Source organism: Rana temporaria, chromosome 13, assembly GCF_905171775.1.
Source record: "Rana temporaria chromosome 13, aRanTem1.1, whole genome shotgun sequence".
NCBI classification, from domain to species: Eukaryota; Metazoa; Chordata; class Amphibia; order Anura; family Ranidae; genus Rana; species Rana temporaria.
In genome coordinates, this window is record NC_053501.1 from 101,735,150 (window position 1) to 101,758,560 (window position 23,411).

A 23,411-nucleotide genomic window follows, 5' to 3' on the forward strand; every position below is an offset into this window, starting at 1 on the left:
AGGCGGATGGTCAAACGGAGCCGGGTCAGGATAGGAGAGATGAGAGGAGTCAGACAAGCCGGGTTCGGTGTTCAAATCAGGTTTCAGGTAGAGTAGTCAAAACAAGCCAAGTTCAGTGTTCAAATCAGGTTTCAGATAGCAAACAGGTCTCAGATAGGATCCACGTCAGAACTGCAGATCAGGCAGCAAAGACACTGTGCTGCTGAGGTGTTTAAATAGGGCAGCCTGCTGTTAATCACTGAAATCAGTCTGCACCATTAACCCTTAAGTGGCAGATCCATGACAGGTAGTGTGCGGGTATTTCATCACTTCCTCGATGCCCCAATGTCTCCTGAGAGCTTTTGTCATTGTTCCCAGGAGACATTGCGGAGGTCTGCCGCAAGTTGTCGCTGGATTTAGAAAGAACTTGCTTCTTGCGGTTTAGTAATTATGCATATGAGCGTATAATTTTTTTTTTTGGATCTTGGGTGAGAGTTCCCACACTTTTTTCCCCAGGACTTGACCCCTGATTCCATGAGTGTGCGCAATTTTAAAGCGTGACATGTTAGGTATCGATTTACATTCATTTTAACATCATCTTTCATATTTTACAAAAAAATTGGGCTAACTTTACTGTTTTGTTATTTTTTAATTCATGAAACCGTTTTTTTTTCCAAAAAAAGGCGTTTGAAAACTTATTGCGCAAATACCGTGCGAGATAAAAAGTTGCAATGACCGCCATTTTATTCCCTCGGGTGTCTGCTAAACAACATATTTAATGTTTTTGGTTCTGAGTAATTTTCTAGCAAAAGAATGATGATGTGTACATGTAGGAGAGAAGTGCCAGAATAGGCCTGTTATGGAGGTGGGTATAAAAGCCCGGTATTGAAGGGGTTAAAAAAAGTGGTATCGGGACAAACCCTTACAGTTACATTTCAACATATTACTACTGTGAAGACTGGTGGAGAGGCCTTGTACAATGATGAGGTCTAACAAGCACTGTAAGTGGAAATACCGGTAGGAGGCCAGACATAGGTCTAGCTAGGTTTTATACAATGTATTATGAGAACGTTAAGTCCAGGCGATGGGGGTGCAGAGGCATTGTCCCTACAAAACACAACAACGTACATTTATTATGAACCCTGTCTCACAAGTGCTAGGGAAGCCCCATGAAATGGCAATTACTAGTGAGAATGTGAGACTGGATAGACAAGAACAGATTCGGACAACCAATGTTCATCAAAGTCGGAATTATGTTTGTCACACTTAACATGAAGATGACACTTACTGCAAAGAAGCAGGGTAGTATTGTCTTGTACACGTGTTAAAATGCAAATTTTCGGAAAGCAGAGCCCGTGAAAAACAAAATGGTGGCAGTTCCAATTTTTATGTCATGCGAATTAGTACAACTGTCACATCAAACATGTATTTTCAGGAAAAAATACTCAAAATCAAAGCTTTTTTTTCCTCAAAGAATAAGTGCAGAAGGTGGGGAGGGGGGAAGTCAGGACTCTGTGCAGATCAGTCAAGTTCCTCCACCCCAAACTCTCTCATCCATGTCTTTATGGACCTTGCTTTGTGCACTGGTGCGCAGTCATGTTGGAACAGTAAGGGGCCGTCCCCAAACTGTTCCCACAAAGTCTGGAGCATGAAATTGTCCAAAATGTCTTGGTATGCTGACACCTTAAGAGTTCCCTTCACTGGAACTAAGGGGACAAGCCCAACACCTGATAAACAACCCCACACCAGAATCCCCCCTCCACCAAATGATTTGGACCAGTGCAAGGTCCATAAAGACATGGATGAGCGAGTTTGGGGTGGAGGAACTTGACTGGCCTGCACATAGTCCTGACCTCAACCCGATAGAACACCCAGGAGCGGCTCCGTCTCCAAGATCTGGTCCCAGAACTGCTTACCCACACTGTAGTGGCTTCCAATGGCACCTCGTCCTCTATCCACACTGGCCCTGATAACTCGCTGCAGACTTAGGAGATTCCCCAAATGGCTGTAGATTTCTGTCAACTCAGGCTCTGTCTCTGGCTGACAATCTTGGGCACAGTTGTTCTCTCCTCACTGTCTCTGCACGGTCATGTCAGAGCCTTTTCTTTTCCACTCCTGGGCTCCTATATCTCTTTCTCTCTCTTCCTCTGAAAAACACCTCAGCCTCCGCACTCTTTTACATGCCTCTCTCTCTGATGCTGGTACCTCAGACCGCTCTCCTCAGATGATTTTTACCTCAGACAGCTCTCCACAGATGTTTTTTTTACCTCAGACAGCTTTCCTTAGATGCTTTTTACCTCAGACAGCTGTCCTCAGATACTTTTTACCTCAGACAGCTGTCCTCAGATGCTTTTTTACCTCAAACCACTCTCCTTGGATGCTTTTTACCTCAGACGCTTTTTTTTACCTCAAACAGCTTTCCTCAGATGCTTTTTACTTCAGACAGCTTTCCTCAGATGCTTTTTACCCCAGACAGCTGTTCTCAGATGCTTTTTACCTCAGACAGCTGTTCTTAAATGCTTTTTACCTCAGACCGCTCTCCTCAGATGCTTTTTACCTCAGACCGCTCTCCTTGGATGCTTTTTACCTCAGATGGCTCTCCTCAGATGCTTTTTACCTCAGACAGCTTTCCTCAGATGCTTTTTACCTCAGACCACTCTCCTTAGACCGCTCTCCTCAGATGCTTTTTTACCTCAGACAGCTTTACTCAGATGCTTTTTACCTTAGACAGCTGTCCTCAGATGCTTTTTACCTCAGACAGCTGTCCTCAGATGCTTTTTACCTCAGACAGCTCTCCTCACTGTTAAGTGTCACTGTGTCCCAGCAAATTACTGTTTGAGCCTTGGTATCTCCCTCTCTAATGCTGCCAGAGTCTCTCTGTCTCCTCAGCCTCCTGTCAGCACTCTCTCCCTCTTTTACCTCAGTAGTTTCCTCTCCTCATTCTCAGGTGAGGAGGAGGTTGGGAAGTTGAGGAGGGGGTGGGAAGGTGAGGAGGAGGGTGGGAAGGTGCGAAGCGGCACACAAGGGTGACACTTTAAATGTGAGGATTCAATTACACTTTAATTCACATGTACTGGTCCTTTAAATCCAAACCCCACCCTCACCTCGTATTGCCCTGGGCAATCATCCCTCCGTTTACACAGAGCTCCTCTCTCCATGTGTCACGTGTTCTCTTCTGTTTATATTTGCATAACTCCGGCGATCATGGCGGTGACCTGTGATAGGGTGAAGGATAGAGAGGCGGGATAAGCCCATATCCCTCAGCCTATCGCATGACGCCCACTTTATCTCCGCCCTCTGGACAAAAAGCGCGGAATTTTTTTCCCCTTGCTCCCGCGTAATGCAGGCCGCGCCCCTTATTTTACTGTGGGCGGGCGCTGGGCTGACGTCAGTTCCGGGCGTAGCTAGCGAGGCTGTTCGGTTCCCGGGGCTAGACTTCCGGTCCGTAACTCCGGCAACCGGAGACAGGAAGGGGGGTACCGGGAAGACGGCGGAAGAAGAGAGCGGAGAGAGGCGGCCAGCATCTGCCGGTACAGTGATTTGTCTCCCGTATATAGTGTAGTAGAGGCGCACAGACACACGTGGGCGGTGGTGTAGTGCGAGGATCCTGTGTGAGGAGAGGAGAGTCCTCAGTGTATGGGGAGAGCAGAGATCCAGGCTCTGCCTTGTACTGCATGTATACCCTGCACAACAGATCTCCCCCCTCTGCACACCAGATCTCCCCTCTGCACACCAGATCTCCCCCCTCTGCACACCAGATCTCCCCCCTCTGCACACCAGATCTCCCCCCTCTGCACACCAGATCTCCCCCCTCTGCACACCAGATCTCTCCCCTCTGCACACCAGATCTCTCCCCTCTGCACACCAGATCTCTCCCCTCTGCACAACCGATCTCTCCCCCCTCTGCACACCAGATCTCTCCCCCCTCTGCACACCAGATCTCTCCCCCCTCTGCACACCAGATCTCTCCCCCCTCTGCACACCAGATCTCCCCCCTCTGCACACCAGATCTCTCCCCTCTGCACACCAGATCTCTCCCCCCTCTGCACACCAGATCTCCCCCCTCTGCACACCAGATCTCCCCCCTCTGCACACCAGATCTCCCCCCTCTGCACACCAGATCTCTCCCCTCTGCACACCAGATCTCTCCCCTCTGCACACCAGATCTCCCCCCTCTGCACACCAGATCTCTCCCCTCTGCACACCAGATCTCTCCCCCCTCTGCACACCAGATCTCTCCCCCCTCTGCACAACCGATCTCTCCCCTCTGCACACCAGATCTCCCCTCTGCACAACCGATCTCTCCCCTCTGCACAACCGATCTCTCCCCTCTGCACAACCGATCTCTCCCCTCTGCACACCAGATCTCTCCCCTCTGCACACCAGATCTCCCCCCTCTGCACACCAGATCTCTCCCCCCTCTGCACAACCGATCTCTCCCCTCTGCACACCAGATCTCCCCTCTGCACAACCGATCTCTCCCCTCTGCACAACCGATCTCTCCCCTCTGCACAACCGATCTCTCCCCTCTGCACACCAGATCTCTCCCCTCTCTGCACACCAGATCTCCCCCCCTGCACACCAGATCTCCCCCCCTGCACACCAGATCTCCCCCCTCTGCACACCAGATCTCCTCCCCCCCTGCACACCAGATCTCCTCCCCCCCTGCACACCAGATCTCCTCCCCCCCTGCACACCAGATCTCCTACCCCCCTGCACACCAGATCTCCTACCCCCCTGCACACCAGATCTCCTACCCCCCTGCACACCAGATCTCCTACCCCCCTGCACACCAGATCTCCTACCCCCCTGCACACCAGATCTCCTACCCCCCTGCACACCAGATCTCCTACCCCCCTGCACACCAGATCTCCTACCCCCCTGCACACCAGATCTCCTCCCCCTCTGCACTCCAGATCTCTTCCCCCTCTGCACTCCAGATCTCTTCCCCCTCTGCACTCCAGATCTCTTCCCCCTCTGCACTCCAGATCTCTTCCCCCTCTGCACTCCAGATCTCTTCCCCCTCTGCACGCCAGATCTCTTCCCCCTCTGCACGCCAGATCTCTTCCCCCTCTGCACGCCAGATCTCTTCCCCCTCTGCACGCCAGATCTCTTCCCCCTCTGCACGCCAGATCTCTTCCCCCTCTGCACGCCAGATCTCTTCCCCCTCTGCACGCCAGATCTCTTCCCCCTCTGCACGCCAGATCTCTTCCCCCTCTGCACGCCAGATCTCTTCCCCCTCTGCACGCCAGATCTCTTCCCCCTCTGCACGCCAGATCTCTTCCCCCTCTGCACGCCAGATCTCTTCCCCCTCTGCACGCCAGATCTCTTCCCCCTCTACGGAAATACAGACTTCTGGGTGTACGGTGCTTGGGTGCCCAAGCTGCTCCGTCATCCCCCATAGGACAGAATATGCTGTAGGTGGGAGCACCGCGGCTGGTGTGTATGAGCCCCAACTCCCATAATCTGCAGGGATCAGGGGAGCCCCCTGTGGTGAGCGCAGAGATTAGCAGAATCCCCATGATGCACGTGGGAATTTGAGTGCTGGGGATCAGCAGACACCCCCATGATGAGAACGGTAATCAGCGAACCTCCTTTTAATAAGTACGATGGGGTGGGATCAGGGGAAGCCTCTATGGTGAGGGGACGTCCCCATGATGAGCGCTGGGATCAGCAGAACCCACACGATGAGCATGGGCACCACCGCAACTGCCAATTGTGAGTGCAGAGATCACCAGAACCCCCATGGTGTGCACAGGGGATCACCGCATGAGCGTCGTGTTCAGCGGACACCTGTGAGATGGGCGCAGTGGTCATTGGAACCCCCCGTATTACGTGCAGGGATAACCTGCACCCCATGATAAGCATTGGGGATCACAACTGCCCACGGTGAGCATGGGAATCACTGGAACCCCTATGGTGAGTGTAGGGATCACCAGACCCTCTATAATGAGCGCTGGAGATCTGTGGAACCCCTATAATAAGTGTAGGGATCATCAGACCCTCTATAATGAGCGCTGGAGAACAGCGGAACCCCTATAATGAGTGTAGGGATCCGCAGACCCTCTATAATGAGCGCTGGAGAACAGCGGAACCCCTATAATGAGTGTAGGGATCCCCAGACCCTCTATAATGAGCGCTGGAGAACAGCGGAACCCCTATAATGAGTGTAGGGATCCCCAGACCCTCTATGATGAGCGCTGGAGATAAGCGGAACCTCTATAATGAGTGTAGGGATCATCAGACCCTCTATAATGAGTGCTGGAGATCTGTGGAACCCCTATAATGAGTGTAGGGATCCACAGACCCTCTATGATGAGCGCTGGAGATCAGCAGAACCCCTATGATGAGTGTAGGGATCATCAGACCCTCTATAATGAGTGCTGGAGATCTGTGGAACACCTCAACTGCCAATGATGAGCACATGGATCACTGAAAACTCCCATGATGAGTGTAGGGATAACCTGAGACCCCAAGATGAGCACAGCAAAAACCGGGACCCCCTGAGAAGCCTGCCGTGGCCCTCACTGATTGGTTGGACGTATAGAACATGTGTAATCTGACTGCCCTCCCAGTGCGTGTGCTGATAATCAGCACATTGATTATCAGCACAGCCCCCATCTTTTCCCATAAACTGCCAATCAGTGCCCCATTATAACCCTCTGTCAGTGCCCAATAAAGTGCCAATCAGTGCCCAGCATTAACTGTCAGTATGTTCCCAATCAGTGCCGCCTGTCAGTGCCTATTAATGCTGCATATCAGTGCCCATCAGTGAAGGAGAAAACCAAATTTTATAACGGAAACAAAGAAAACATATTTTTTTTCAAAAATGTCGCTCTTCTTCTTTTTTTTTTTTTTGTATGTTTAGCAAAAAATAAAAACCGCAGAGGTGATCAAATACCACCGAAAGAAATCCATTTGTGTGAAGAAAATGATAAAAATGTAGTTTGGGTCCGGTGTAGCACGACCGCGCAATTGTCATTTAAAGTGCTACAGCGCTGAAAGCTCAGAACTGTCCTGGGCAGGAAGGGGCGAAAGTGCCTGGTATTGAAGTGGTTAAATCATTGTGTTGTGTTTTTTTTTTTTTTTTTTTTTTTTAATCCACCTTGAAGGACACTTACCTGTCCAGGGATCCAGTGATATCGGCACCCCGAGCCGATTCTTCAATCCGCTTTGGGGGTGCAGTTCTGGCATCTTAACTGGCAGTGAAGCCTTGCAGTGGTTTCCCACGGCGCATGCATGAGCCGTGCTTTGTGATTGTTATTTTACAGGGTTTAATTAGTGCCAACAGTTTGCGCAGCGTTTTACAACATGAGGACAGACCGTACATTTGCGATACAGGAGGGATCCAAGGACCCTGATTGGCCGTGCAGTCTCTTGGAACAGTGATGGCAAACCTTGGCACCCCAGATGTTTTGGAACTACATTTCCCATGATGCTCAAGTACATTGCAGAGTGGGTGAGCATCATGGGATATGTAGTTTCAAAACATCTTGGGTGCCAAGGTTCTCCATCACTGTCTCAGAACGGGGGGGGGGGGGGCAGTCTCCAGCTCTGATTGCTGTGGTGGGTACCTATGAAAACCAGAGATGGGGGGATGCAAAAAAACGGAACTTCCTGTTTTGGGTGAAGTTCCGCTTTGAGAAAAAAAAACAGTTCCCTACGCTTTAAAAACACTAGGCACTTCCATCAAGAACCAACACTTCCTGTTTTGCGTTTTTACTAGGGTTGTCCCGAAACTAGTATCGGTAGCGATACTGAGCATTTGCGCAAGTACTTGTACTCGCGCAAATGCTCCCGATGCCTGACCCGATACTTTTTTTTTTTTTCCCCCGAGAGCTGGTGGAGAGGGGTGGAGTGTGGGTGGAAAGGGGGCGGAGAGCGGAGCAGAGCAGTCCTCGTATGGAGGAGAGGAGAGCTGCTGTCGCTGCTGCCTAGTCCCCTAAGACAAAGCCAAGTCGTCCCCCGTCCCCCCCCCCCGCCACTGCCGACATCTAGTTAATTTGCGCTGGGGGAACATAACAGCTTTCATTTGAATAGCTGTGTGTTCTCCGCCGCGCCTCATGTATAAACACTCCCCCTTGCCCAGAAACTTTGATAGACAGGTCACCCGTCCCAGGATTGGACGGGTGATCTGTCTATCAAAGTGCCCGGGCAAGGGGGAGTGTCTATACATGACGAGGCGCGGCGGGGAACACACAGCTATTCAAATGAAAGCTGTTATGTTCCCCCAGCGCTGATCAACTAGATGTCGGCAGCGGCGGGTGGGGACTTGGCTTTCTCTTAGGGGACACATGGCTTAATTTAGGGACATGGCTGCATTTGGGGACACAAGGCTGCATTTGGGGACACAAGGCTGCATTTGGGGACACAAGGCTGCATTTGTAAATTCCAAAAGCCAATGTAAAGGAATAGTTAGTGGTAAAAAAGCACTTGTGGGTTTAGCCAATCTTGTTTTTTGTACAATTCTCCTTTTAAGGGGGTGTGGCAAGGGGTGTGTCCTATTTTTTGTTTGCACTGGCTCATGGCACTAGCAGAAGGCACATATTGGCACTAGCAGGTTGCACTGGATGGCACTGAAAGATGGCACTAGCAGGTGGCACTAGCAGGTGGCACTAACAGGTGACACTGGCAAGTGGCACTAGTTGGCACTGACTGGCAGGTGGCACTGGGTGGCTATAGTTATCACTTGTTGGCATTGGCAGGTGGCACTGATGGCTTTAGTTGGCACTGGATGGTGGCACTGGCAGGTGGCATTGGCAGATGGCACTGGATGCAAGGTGGCACTAATTGTCACTGGTATTGCCACTGGCAGATAGCACTGGATGGCAAGTTTCACTTATTGGCACTGGTGCAAAAAAAATGGTGTCACCCCCCCTCAGTACAGACAGACCCCCTCTCCCTCCAGTATAGACACCCCCCCCCCCCCCCGCGCTACAGACACCAGAGAGCGGTGTGTGTCCCACGAGCACAGGCCCCTCCTCCTCTGTGGGCATAAACAGAGAGGAGGGCCGCCGCGGTCACAGCATCAGGAAAGGCCACGGCTTCGGCCTAGCTCCGGATCCATGGCACCGCTAGCAGACATGTAAAATATCGGCCTAATTTGGATAAAAATCGGCCGATTTCTCCAAAAACGGCCAAATATCTGCCGATATATCGGCCGACCTCTAATCCTGATCGACGCTTATGTGGAGGGAAAAGTGCATTGGGTGATCGTTGGGAGAAATTTGGCTTGTTCGCTGGTTTATAATTTGCCCAGCATGGCTATCTGGTGAGTCTGAGAGAGCGCTGAAGGATTCACGCTGTGGTGGGGCACTTTGGTGATCTTCTTTAACCACTTCAATACCGGGCACTTACACCCTCCTTTTGGCCCAAACCAATTTTCAGCTTTCAGCGCCGTCGCAATTTAAATGTCAATTGTGCGGTCATGCTACACTGTATCCAAAGAAATTTTTTATCACTTTGCTCCCACAGATAGAGCTTTCTTTTGGTGGTATTTAATCACCTCTGCAATTTTTTATATATTTTTTTCCCCCCGCAACAAATAAAAATTAGACCGAAAATTTAATTTTTTTTAAATTTCTTTGTTTCTGTTAATTTTTTTGTGAATAAGTAAGTTTTCTTCAACGATGGGCCCTGATAAGGCAGCACTGATGGGTACTTATGGGTGGCACGGTTGGGCACTGATGGGTGGCATTGCTGGGCATCACTGGTCTGATCCATAATGGTGCCAGTCAGTGCCCATTTGTGGGCACTGATTGTCATATATTGGGCATATGTGGATGGCCATGGGGACGTACGCGGGGGGGCTGCGCTGATAAACAATCGGCGCAGACTAGAGCTGCACGATTCTGGGGGGGGAAAAAGAGAACCGCGATTCTTTTGCTTAGAATGCAGATCACGATTCTCAAAAAAATGGCTGGCAGCTGGCATCGGATCAATGCTGGTGCGCGCTCACATCGGTGTTTCCCGGCCGAGAAATGTGGTAGCGCCCACGACCAGGCATCCTCTCTGCTGACTGACGTTAGTTCTGGCTGCTGACGTCAGTTCCGAGATCGGTGCTATTTGCGTTCCGCGGCTTCTCCTCCGGGCCAGGCTACATCCTGGAAAATCAAGCTAATCCAGGTTGGAGATCGGGGGGGGGGGGGGGGTAAATCGAGGTTGTGATTAATATACGATTAATCATGCAGCTCTAGCGCAGACACCCCCTGTCAGGAGAGCCACCGGTCGGCTCTCCTCTACTTGCATCTGTCAGTTGTGAGTGAGGAAAAGCCGATCAAAGGCTCTTCCTGTTTACATCGTGATTGAACACGGCTGATCACGTGTTAAAGAGCCTCCATCAGGGGGCTGCGGTGTTGTACAGGGGGCTGGGGTGTATTATGCAAGGGGTCCTTGTACTATGCCAGAGGACTGTGTAAAGTTTTTTTCCTGAATTTCCCTCTTAGTTAAGATGCGTGCTATACGCCGATAAATACGGTAATCGGTAATTGGAGCAGCAGCTGTACATTAGACCATTTACCATTAGCACACATATCTGTGGCGCTGTTAAGCCTCGTACACACAATCGGATTTTCCGACGGGAATTGTGTGATGACAGGCTGTTGGAGGAAAATCCAACCGTTTGCACGCTCCATCGGTCATTTTCGCATTTTTCGCACATAAATGTTGGATGGCAGGCTTTAAAACAACGGTCTGTTGGATTTTCTGATCGTGTGTACAAACATGCATGCTCGGAATCAATGCTCACCATAACACAACGTTGACAGAAGGTACCCAAAGGGTGGTGCTAAAGAGCTGAAAAACCATGTAGTTTTGGTGTTTTTTTTTGGCAGACAATTGTGTGCCGTTTGTATGCAAGACAAATTCCTGGCCAACGCCCTTCAGACAAAAGTCCTACACTTTGTCCGCTGAAAATCCGATCGTGTGCACCAGGCTTAACTTTGACATATTGCAAGCAAAAACACTGATTATATTTTTTTGCTATAATATCCCCAATAAAAAAAAAAAAAAAATTCTTCATCAGTGTATATCAGGGGTGCCCAACCTTTTGAAGAGTGAGGGCCACTTAAAGTGGAGGTTTACCCTCAAAAAAAATTCTGACATCACATGGAGTCGAGCCATCCTACCGACAGAATGCCAGTGTTTTTTTATTGTTTCTCAGCACATACCTCGTTATCACAATTTTGACCCGCCCCCCCGGCAATCCCGCGGGACTGGGCGTCCCAAGCACTGCCTGTGATTGACAGGCTTCCGAACGGCGCATACTGCGCGTCACAGGTTGCCGAAAAAACCAGAACGTCGGTGCGGCTCTATACGGTGCCTGCGCATCGACGTTCGGCAACCTGTGACGCGCAGTATGCGCCGTTCGGAAGCCTGTCAATCACAGGCAGTGCTTGGGACGCCCAGTCCCGCGGGATTGCCGGGGGGGTGAAAATCGTGATAACGAGGTATGTGCTGAGAAAAAAAAACAAAACCACCGCCATTCTGTCGGTAGGATTGCAACTTGGTAACCAGCCACAATGAGCAGAGCGGGCTGATGACAGGTCACGGCTACTCTATAGGCCCTCTGATCCGCCCTGATGGAAGGGGACGAATTCCCTTTTGTTTTCCAATTGGAGGTAGGTGGGTGTAAACGGACATCTGACTCTATAGAGGTGAATTGAGGGTCCCATTTGGTCGGGCTGGTCATGTGAAAAGGGCCTAAGACTGCTTTCACACTGATGTGCTGCGGTTTGCCCACACTGCGGGTGCAGCTGTGTCTATCCTGAGGGTTAGCTGAACTTTGCCATAGACTCCTCCTGTGGCAAAAGCCAGTGCTGTAGAGGAAGCATTGGCTTATGGGGCTCTTCTCCGCAGCCACTTTCTTCCTCTATCACCAGCTTCATTTACACCACTGATACCACAGGCATGGCGGGTCGGCAACATGTGATCTGGGCTTGCCAACCCGCCATTCTAGAGCAGGAGGTCGCGGGCCACATTAGAGGGCCTCACGGGCGACATGTGGCCCCCGGTTGGCCACCCCAGAGAGAGAGAGTATATATCGTATATTGGTTTTCACAAAAGTTATAACGTCTACAAACTATGGGAAAGATTTATGCCATTTTCTTTTTTTACTAGTAATAGCGGTGATCTGCCATCTTTAGTGGTATTGGGATGGACAGATCGGACACTTTTGACACATTTTTAGACCATTGACATCTATACAGTGATCAGTGCTATAAAAATGCACTGATTACTGTATAAATGACACTGGTGGAGAAGGTGTTAACACTAGGGGACGGTCAAGGAGTTAAACATGTGTTCCCTCAGTGTTCTAACTGTATAAGCTTAGGACTGAGTAGGAGAGGAGACCTTTTTGCTGTTCCTACATAGTAGGAACAAACGACATGTCTCCTCTCCCCTGACAGCAGTGGGATTTGTGTGTTTACACACACAAATCCCTGTGCTGGTGCTCATGCACGCGATGTGCAGCACGCGCCCACCCCTCTGGCGGCTCCTAAAGGAACCACGTACATGTATGGTGTTTCGTGCAGGGGAGCCATTCTGCCCCCTTATATGTACGCGAGACGGTTGGGAACCAGTTGATGTGACCTATAAACTGTACAACTCAATTGAACAACAAACTGAAATCTTTTAGGCCCCTTTCACACGGGCGGATCCATTTTCAGACATCCTCTTGCTCAGCAGGGATAGCCCCGTTGATCCCCCACTGAGCCGGTAGATGACAAGTCAGTCTCTGGACACTATGCAAAATATGACCTGTCTACACCGGTTGGCTCCCGCTGCTGTCAATAAAATCAATGATGTGGCGGCGCCAAGTGATACAGTGAGCGGCTATGGCCGCCGGCTGTATCACGGGAGCGCGCCCGCAAGATAACCCCCGTGGGAGAGAGCTCCCATGAAGGGGGTTAGCTCTTGCGGGCAGGAGCCGAGACAGCTGCCGAGGGACCCCAGAAGACCAGGATTGGGGCCAAGTGATACAGTGAGCGGCTATGGCCGCCGGCTGTATCATGGGAGCGCGCCCACAAGATAACCCCCATGGGAGAGCGCTCGTGGAATGCCGACAAACTTTTACCCTTTAAAATCTTCATAGGCGATGTTTAAAAAATTCTACAGGTTGCATGTTTTGAGTTACAGAGGAGTTCTAGAGCTAGAATTATTGCTCTCGCTCTACCAATCGCGGCGATATCTCACATGTGTGGTTTGAACACCGTTTACATATGCGGGCGCTGCTCATGTATGTGTTCGCTTCTGTGCGCAAGCTCGTCGGGACGGGGTGCGTTTTCTGGCTCCTAACTTTTTTAGCTGGCTCCTAGATTCCAAGCAAATTTGTCAAACCCTGGGCTAAGCTAGTGTTCTTGCCTTCACGGGCCAGCCTATAGAACCCCTTTAGTAAACTTTTACACCCGTGCCACCAGCACAAGGGGGAACGGCACTGGGATGTAAACGGTTCCATGCCGTCGGCACTGATGCTCCGTACATTTGCACCTTAAAGCGGAGCTCCACCCTATTTTACAACATTAGATCATTCAATGTAAAACGGCTCCCTTACATATATTCGGCATGTATTTTTTTTGTATTTTAAAAACTCACTGCCGTTGTGAGTTTATTTCCCCCGCCGCGGCGGCAGCAGCCTTGCCGCGTCATCCAGCGCTGCTATGCCTCCTGAGAGATGTTTGTCATCAATCCCAGGAGGCTGGGCTGTAGTATTGCAGAAAAACATCTCATGACGCCCCCCACGTCATGCTCCGATCTATCTCCGCCTCTGCCCGCCCCCTCGAGCTCCATAGATAGAATGCACACATTCGAGGTGGGCGGGGCTGTGAAGACGTTTACCATCTCTCCGCCTCCGGGCAGGCGGAGAGATGGTAAATGTCTTCACAGCCCTGCCCACACCACTAGCACACCTCGAATGTGTGCATTCTATCTATGGAGCTCGAGGGGGTGGGCAGAGGCGGAGATAGAGCGGAGCATGACGTGGGGGACGGGCCCCGTGCTATAGCAAGTCCTATTACAAATTGTTCTGCATCCACTGCCTGTCACATGCAGCCACTGTGGCATCAAACACATCTACTGTGGCATCAAACGCAGCCACTGTGCCAAACGCTGCTTCGCTGTGCCCGTCAAACGCAAACACTGTGCCCGTCAAACGCAGCCACTGTGCCATCAAACACATCTACTGTGCCTGTCACATGCAGCCACTGTGCCATCAAACACATCTACTGTGCCTGTCACATGCAGCCACTGTGCCATCAAACACATCTACTGTGCCTGTCACATGCAGCCACTGTGCCATCAAACGCAGCCACTGTGCCAAACGCTGCTTCACTGTGTCCGTCAAACGCAAACACTGCGCCCGTCAAACGCAGCCACTGTGCCCATCAAACGCAGTCATCTGCCAGTGCCAACCAGTACCACCTGCCATTCAATGCGATGGGCTGGGGGCGGTGTGCCGGGGCCGGTGCAGTGTGCCGGTGCTGTGTCGGTGCGGTGTGCTGTGCTGTGTCTGTGCCGAAGCTTTGTGCTGTGTCCGTGCCGAAGTGGTGGCAATGTGCTGTGCTGGGGGAATGAGGAAGCAGGAGGAAGTCAGCACAGCACAGGGATGGTGGGAACCCCTCATAATGAGCACAGCAGGAGTACAAACCCAGAAATTCAGAACAGAGATGGTGGGAACCCTTCATGAGGGGTTCCCACCATCCCTGTGCTGTGCCGACTACCTGGGGCTGTACTTCTGCTGTGCGCATTATGAGGAGTTCCCACCATCCATGTGCTCATTATAAAGGGTTCCCACCATCCCTGTGCTGAATTCCTGGGTTTGTACTTCTGCTGTGCTCATTATGAGGGGTTTCCACCATCCCTACAGCCCCAGGAAGTCGGCACAGGGATGGTGGGAACCCCTCATAATGAGCACAGCACAGGGATGGTGGGAACCCCTCATAATGAGCACAGCAGATACTATTAGTCCTCTTTAAGCGTCCAGATTTTTAAATTCATCATGACAAATGTTGGTAATTGTTATGAAAAGTGAACGAATCTAACGAAAATTCGTACGAATCCGAATTGAGTTTCGGCCACAAAATATGAAATAATGGCTAATGCGAAACGGAACTAAACAAAATGAATTTATTGACGGTGCACATGTCTAGTATATGCATGTGCACACACACACTCTCTCTCTCTCTCTCTCTCTCTCTTGTTATGTAGATATATCTGCACAGGCACAAATTATTTAGTATATTTACTGGTTCCTGGAAGGAGGAGAGGTTTGCATAGATAAGGGGCGGCAACTTCCTCTGACACTCCCGTTGCCATTGAAACCTGATCTGAAACCTATTACACTGCTTGTGCAGCACTGAGCATGTGCGAGATCTGCAAGGCTGAAATCCAGGAAGTCATACAGTCTGGCTTCATGATGCCCACACTTAAGATGGCCCCAGTCAATTTCTATTTTATAAAGTATCTAAATGCTGTAACAACCTAACAAAACGGACCTTAGTTTACAGACTAACTTTACTAGAATACATTAAGCTTGTGTATTACAGGGGTATTTATATTTAAAAAGTGAAATTGTGGCCGGAACTCCGCTTTAACTCCGCCTGGACAGACGAGTGTAATTCTAGCTCCATTTTAATGCAACACCTACAATGCAAGTGTTCAGTTGTCATTTAAAAAATAAATGTTATTGTTTCCCGCACTACTTTATACTCCTTGTTTTGCTTTTTATTCAATGCAGCCATGGACGAATCGGACGTGAGCGATCTGGAGAACATGGTGGTGGAGGAGTTGGGCATCTCTATGAGGGAGCTTCAGGAGTTTATAGACAAAGAGGTGGAGAAGAATGAGTTTGTGAAGCAGCGGAAGCAGCAGTTGTTGGAGCTGGAGGAAATGGTGAAGCAGAAGGAGGATGAGGTGGCTCACGTGGACAGCTTGTGTGACAATGCTTCAAGGTAACGGAACTAACCATTGATTGGTGTTTATTACAAGTACTTGTATAACGCCATCATTTTATGCTGCAATTTACATATTCAGTCTTTGTCCTTCCAACCTAAGGTCCCTGAATTCATACACACATACTAGGGCCAATTTAACCACTTAACCCCCGGACCATATTGCTGCCCAAAGACCAGAGCACTTTTTGCGATTCGGCACTGCGTCGTTTTAACTGACAATTGCGCGGTCATGCGACGTGGCTCCCAAACAAAATTGGCGTCCTTTTTTTCCCACAAATAGAACTTTCTTTTGGTGGTATTTGATCACCTCTGCGGTTTTTATTTTTTGCGCTATAAACAAAAATAGAGCTACAATTTTGAAAAAAAATGAATATTTTTTACTTTTTGCTATAATAAATATCCCCCAAAAATATATATAAAAAAAACATTTTCTTCCTCAGTTTAGGACGATACGTATTCTTCTACCTATTTTTCGTTAAAAAAAAATCGCAATAAGCATTTATTGATTGGTTTGCACAAAAGTTATAGCGTTTACAAAATAGGGGATATTTTTATGGCATTTTTATTAATATATTTTTTTTACTAGTAATGGCGGCGATCAGCGATTTTATTTATTTTTTTATTTTTTATTTTTCTCGGTACTGCGACATTATGGCGGACACTTCGGACACTTTTGACACATTTTTGGGGCCATTGGCATTTTTAGAGCGATCAGTGCTATAAAAATGCATTGGATTACTATAAAAATGCCACTGGCAGTGAAGGGGTTAACACTAGGGGGCGGGGAAGGGGTTAAGTATGTCCCTGGGGCTGTCTTACTGTGGGGGGGGGGGGTGGCCTCACTAGGGCAAACACTGATCTTCTGTTCATACATTGTATGAACAGAGGATCAGCATTTCCCCCCCTGACAGAACCGGGAGCTGTGTGTTTACACACACAGCTCCCGGTCCCCGCTCTGTAACGAGCAATCGCGGGTGCCCGGCGGCGATCGCGCCCGCCGGGCACGCGCACGGGAGTCACGGACCCCCTAGTGGCCGCAAAGAGAGCCGACGTAGTATGACTGGCTCTCGCCCAGGAGAGCCGACCTGCCGCCATAGAATGACGGCGGCTGGTCGGCAAGTAGTTAAGTGAGGGGCTAATTTTTTGCATCCAATCAGAGATGTACCGTATATACTCGAGTATAAGCTGAGTTTTTTAGCACATTTTTTATGCTGAAAAATCCCCCTCTCTGGCTTATGCTTGAGTCAGCGCTGTGTTAACTAGTCGGCAGCCGTTGCTGGGTGTACTGCGCATGTGCAAGCCCGTCCACGAGAACACCTTTCTTGCTGTGTGTGTGTGTGTGTGATGAGGGGTTCTCGTTCGGTGAACGAAGGACGTGCTTGCGCATGCGCAATACACCCGGCAACGGCCGGCCGTCTACTGTAAACACATCGGGAGAGGGCAGTAAAACGTGGAACAATATGGAACAAGGTACGTAGGGCTGCAGATGGGCACAGTGAGAGGGGCTGCAGATGGGCACAGTGAGAGGGGCTGCAGATGGGCACAGCGAGGGTGTAAATGAGCACAGCGAGGCTGCAAAACTTGGGCGCATTGGCTTATACTCGAGTATATATGGTATCTATTTACAATACTATGCATTACAGTAGACATGCACTGCCGAAAAATTTGTTCGTGGGTTTTTTTTTTTTTTTTTTTTTGGGGGGGGGGGGGGGTTATTCGTTGTGATCACAATTCAAAAATTTGAAAGAATAACGAGCTAATAACTATTTTTAATTTATAGGTATTGAAGTTTCCTTTCAAATTTGGCTGTTAGACATCATGTACACGGTTGCTGGTAAGGCCCCTTTCGCACTACTGCGACTTCAAAGTAGCGCAATTTTGGCGCAATTCGGGGAATGCCTCTGTGTAAGTGGCATTAAATCGGACAAAAGTAGTGCAGGGACTACTTTGAAGTCGCACTAATATGAATGGTTGTCATTGGAAATCATGGAAGTCGTATAAGTGTGAAAGGGGCCTAAACGGACGTTTAGGAGCAGTTGGCCATTTTGTTTAACTGCCCCTGAACTCTCCTCTGTTATCTCATCAGTACATGTACACAGGGTAGTCTATGGTTTCTAGGCAGTTGAGTTTAGAGGCTTTTTCTGGACCTCCAAAAAATGCGCTCGGAAGCTGTGTTTAGAGGCATTTCAAGCGCCAAACACGGTAACTTGCGTTTAGCAGCGTTTTGTTTACAGATGTTTTTTTATTTTAACAGCAAAACAAAAAAAACGCTGCATGTAAACGCAGCTAAATGGCCGTTTTTATACACTGGTTTCTAGCCGTCAGGTTAACTCGTTCAGGAGAGGTTTAACAACAATGTTGGCGGGCGGAGTGGGGCCCCCCCATGTTTGGCGTCGGCGGGCGGAGTGGGGCCCCCCCATGTTTGGCGTCGGCGGGCGGAGTGGGGCCCCCCCATGTTTGGCGTCGGCGGGCGGAGTGGGGCCCCCCCATGTTTGGCGTCGGCGGGCGGAGTGGGGCCCCCCCATGTTTGGCGTCGGCGGGCGGAGTGGGGCCCCCCCATGTTTGGCGTCGGCGGGCGGAGTGGGCCCCCCCCCCATGTTTGGCGTTGGCGGTTCGGAATAGTGGCTTGTATCGGTGGAAAGAAAAGTGCCCCCAAGGGCCTGATAAAGGCAAGCAAAAGGCCACAATGATGCCCAAACTAACTAGTTAAAGTGACCATAAAGGTGGAGCTCGGCTTTAAAATAGGTTGAAGATCATAGGATTAAAAAAGTTGCAGCAATAAAATGAAAAAACAAAAATGCCTTCATCTATAAGCCGCCCCTCTCCTAACACATGCCCCATGGGTGTTACTAAGAATTTACTAAGGCGAGGGCTTCAGCCACTTCTGTAAGTATAAAGAATTTCTCTCTTTCCTGAATCTGTATTTTGGTTGGTCATGTCACAGCATTATCACCCAATTTTGTTTCACTTGCACAGCGATGGCTTCACTGTTTTTTGGGGAGCAGCTTTTTACACACAGGTTATTAGTAAAGAATTTATTGTTTGGCGCAAGGTTTTTTTCTCGCAATATCACAACATAGTAGCTGAGCTCCTATTTTGGAAAGTTATGTTTTGAGATCCATCATAAGGATCAGTTCACTGATCCCGGATAATGGTTAGACGGGAAGAAGGTACCATTTACTATTCTGCCTATTGCAGGGCTCTTGAGGACTGTGAGATGTTGGTGAAAACGCTATACAGCGAGATGGGCATCACCTACAAGGAGACCAGCTCAGAGGACGATGAATCTTCCAAACCTGTGGAAGTCATTGAAATTCCAGATGAGGATGAGGAAGATGACGATGTCATGAGTGTGGGATCAGGTGGGTGACCATGTGTGTTTTTGTTTTTTTAGGTATTTTTCTTCTGTACCTGTAGGTATGGAAGTGTTCAAGGGGTTGTAAAGGTAAAAGTTTTTTCAACTTGTTGCATTCTATGCATTAAAGTGAAAAAACATCTGTGGATTAGCGCCCCCCGTTTACTTACCTGACCCCTCGAAAGTCCCGTGAACACGCAGGCTTCTCGGCTCATTCATTGGTTGATTGAAAGCAGCGCAGCCATTGGCTCGCGCTGCTGTCAATCACATCCAATGACGCGGGGGGCGGGGCCGAGTGATACATTAAAGCGGAGGTTCACCCATAGAGAACACATTTTCCCCTTAGATGCATGCTCGTTTTGTCTAGGGGAATCTGCTATTTGTTTTAAATTATGAGCCGTACTTACCGTTTACGAGATGCATCTTCTCCGTCGCTTCCGGGTATGGGCTGCGGGACTGGGCGTTCCTTCTTGATTGAGAGGCTTCCGACGGTCGCATCCATCGCGTCACGATTTTCCGAAAGAAGCCGAACGTCCAGGCGCAGTATAGAGCCGCACCGACGTTCGGCTTCTTTCGGCTACTAGTGACGCGATGGATGCGACCGTCGGAAGCCTCTCAGAAGACTGTCAATCAAGAAGGAACGCCCGCTCCTGAAGACCCATACCCGGAAGCGACGGAAGAAGATGCATCTCGAAAACGGGTAAGTACGGATCATATTTTAAAACAAATAGCCGATTCCCCTAGACAAAACGAGCACCCAGCTATGGGTGAACTCCCGCTTTAAGCGGCTATAGCCGCCGGCTCTATCACAGGAGCGCGCCCGCAAGAACTCCCCACCATGCGAGCTCGCATGAAGGTGGTCAGTACTTGCGGGGAGGACCAGAGACAGCCGCCGAGGGACCCCCAGAAGACGAGGATCGGGGCCACTCTGTGCAAAACGAGCTGCACAGTGGAGGTAAGTATAACATGTTTTGTTTTATATATTTTATTTATTTTTTAGTGTTCCTTTTTAAGCCTCGTACACACTGCTGGTTTTCCCGACGGGAAAACTGCGAGGAGAGCTTTTGGCTGGGGATCCCGGCCGTGTGTATGCTCTTCTTCCTTCCTTCTTTCTTTCTTCTTCCGTCGGGGGTTACCGGCTGACTTTTTCCCTGTTGTTTTTGGCAGTCTTTCCGACCAAAGCTCTCATCAGATTTTTTCCCCGACGGGAAAATGGGCCGTGTGTAGGGGCAAAAGTTACCAAGCAGGTTCTCGGCTTTCCCCTCTGGATTTCCGACTGGAACTGTTCCCATCGGAAATCCCGCAAGTGTGTACGGGGCATCACACATCATGAATACTGTACCAAAGTAAATGCCATACAAGTACTTGAGTAAACGCATATATAGTCTAATAAAGTGGTTTGTTTAACCACTTCAATACCGAGCATTTTCACCCCTTCTTGCCCAGGCCAATTTTCAGTGCTGTAACACTTTGAATGACAATTGCACGGCCATGCAACACTGTACCCAAATGTTTAAAAAAAAAAAAAAAAATTCCCCCACAAATTGAGCTTTCTTTTGGTGGTATTTGATCACCTCTGTGTTTTTTTTATTTCTTGCGCTATAAACAAAAGAAGAGCGACAAGTTTGAACAACACAATATTTTTTTACTTTTTGCTATAATATGTAGACATATCGGACACTTTTCACACTCTTTTGGGACCATTCACATTTATACAGCGATTGGTGCTATAAAAATGCACTAATTACTGTATAAATGTCACTGGCAGGAAAGGGGTTAACACTAGGAGGCGATCAAGGGGTTAAATGTGTATCCTCGGGACTGATTCTAACTGTAGGGGGAGGGGACTCGCAAGGGGAGGAGATCGATCGGTGTTCCTCTGTACTGGGAACACACCATCAGTCTCCTCTCACCTGACAGGACGTGGACAGATCCACGGTCCTGCTCTGTTCTCGGGCAATCGTGGGTGCCCGATAACGCGGGTGCCGGAAAGCCGAGGACATATGACGATGGCTGGGATGGGAAGTGGTTAAATGTTCTTAAGAAATTACATTATTGATAACTAGAAAAGATACAATTTCTGGGGAAATTGTGCGGCGTGGTCTTGCCTCCACCAATACTGACATGAAACGGTGCCCCTGGAGATGTAAATGTGATCCAACAGTGTGTCGATCCAGTTCGATCCATTGTCCCATCAAAACTGCACCATCAAAACTGCACCATCCCATTTGCCCCATCAAAAACTGGTTGCTATAAAGGGTTGCTATGGACTGGTTTCACAGCTGTGTGTATGAAGGTTTTTACCTCAGCGTCTCCTAGGAAACCAATGTAAACATATGCATGCAGCATCCAGCTGGAGATCTGCTAACAGGAGTACTAATGAGCTGGGGATCCGCTAAAACGAGGGTACTAATGAGCTGGGGATCTGCTAAAACGAGGGTACTAATGAGCTGGGGATCTGCTGACCGAGGGTACTAATGAGCTGGAGATCTGCTAAACGAGGGTACTAATGAGCTGGGGATCTGCTAAAACGAGGGTACTAATGAGCTGGGGATCTGCTGACCGAGGGTACTAATGAGCTGGGGATCTGCTAAAACGAGGGTACTAATGAGCTGGAGATCTGCTAAAACGAGGGTACTAATGAGCTGGGGCTCTGCTGACCGAGGGTACTAATGAGCTGGGGATCTGCTAAAACGAGGGTACTAATGAGCTGGAGATCTGCTAAACGAGGGTACTAATGAGCTGGGGATCTGCTAAAACGAGGGTACTAATAAGCTGGGGATCTGCTAAAACGAGGGTACTAATGAGCTGGGGATCTGCTAAAACGAGGGTACTAATGAGCTGGGGATCTGCTAAAACGAGGGTACTAATGAGCTGGGGATCTGCTAAAACGAGGGTACTAATGAGCTGGAGATCTGCTAAACGAGGGTACTAATGAGCTGGGGATCTGCTAAAACGAGGGTACTAATAAGCTGGGGATCTGCTAAAACGAGGGTACTAATGAGCTGGGGATCTGCTAAAACGAGGGTACTAATGAGCTGGGGATCTGCTAAAACGAGGGTACTAATGAGCTGGGGATCTGCTAAAACGAGGGTACTAATGAGCTGGGGATCTGCTAAAACGAGGGTACTAATGAGCTGGAGATCTGCTAAAACGAGGGTACTAATGAGCTGGGGATCTGCTGACCGAGAGGGTACTAATGAGCTGAAGATCTGCTAAAATGAAGGGTACTAATGATCTGGGGATCTGCTAAACAAGAGTACGAATGAGCTGGGGATCTGCTAAAACGAGGGTACTAATGAGCTGGGGATCTGCTAAAACGAGGGTACTAATGAGCTGGGGATCTGCTGACCGAGGGTACTAATGAGCTGGGCATCTGCTAAAACGAGGGTACTAATGAGCTGGGGATCTGCTAAAACGAGGGTACTAATGAGCTGGGGATCTGCTGAAACGAGGGTACTAATGAGCTGGGGATCTGTTGAACAGGAGTACTAATGAGCTGGAGATCTGCTGAACAGGAGTACTAATGAGCTGGGGATCTGCTGAACAGGAGTACTAATGAGCTGGGGATCTGCTGAACAGGAGTACTAATGAGCTGGGGATCTGCTGAACAGGAGTACTAATGAGCTGGGGATCTGCTGAACAGGAGTACTAATGAGCTGGGGATCTGCTGAACAGGAGTACTAATGAGCTGGGGATCTGCTGAACAGGAGTACTAATGAGCTGGGGATCTGCTGAACAGGAGTACTAATGAGCTGGGGATCTGCTGAACAGGAGTACTAATGAGCTGGGGATCTGCTGAACAGGAGTACTAATGAGCTGGGGATCTGCTGAACAGGAGTACTAATGAGCTGGGGATCTGCTAAAAACGAGGGTACTAATGAGCTGGTCTTCTTGCAAATGGCTCAATCACCACTCCCCCTTCCCAATTGTATCCTTTCGGTAAGTCTAGCCATACGCTGTAAGATTTTTCTTGCTAAGCCCCACTGAGAAAGCCAAATCAATAGATTCAAACTAAATGGCATGAATGAGGAATGTTCCCTGCTGGGTGTTGTATTCTGCCAGCATCCGCCACCTGCCATTGTCCGAACACTCCAGTGAGCCGAGCAGTCCATGTTCATCTGGGA

General features: G+C 49.3%; 1 protein-coding gene across 1 annotated transcript in view; it reads left to right on the forward strand.

The window, feature by feature from the left end:
- The first annotated feature begins 3,348 nt into the window (after window positions 1-3,348).
- The window catches only part of SETDB1 (SET domain bifurcated histone lysine methyltransferase 1), a 99,915-nt gene continuing 79,852 nt past the window's right edge, over window positions 3,349-23,411 (forward strand). The window contains exons 1-3 of the mRNA XM_040332919.1: window positions 3,349-3,509; window positions 15,713-15,926; window positions 19,128-19,291. Coding sequence (XP_040188853.1) covers window positions 15,715-15,926; window positions 19,128-19,291 — 376 coding nt within the window. The 5' untranslated portion in view covers window positions 3,349-3,509; window positions 15,713-15,714. The remainder of the gene's footprint in view (window positions 3,510-15,712; window positions 15,927-19,127; window positions 19,292-23,411) is intronic.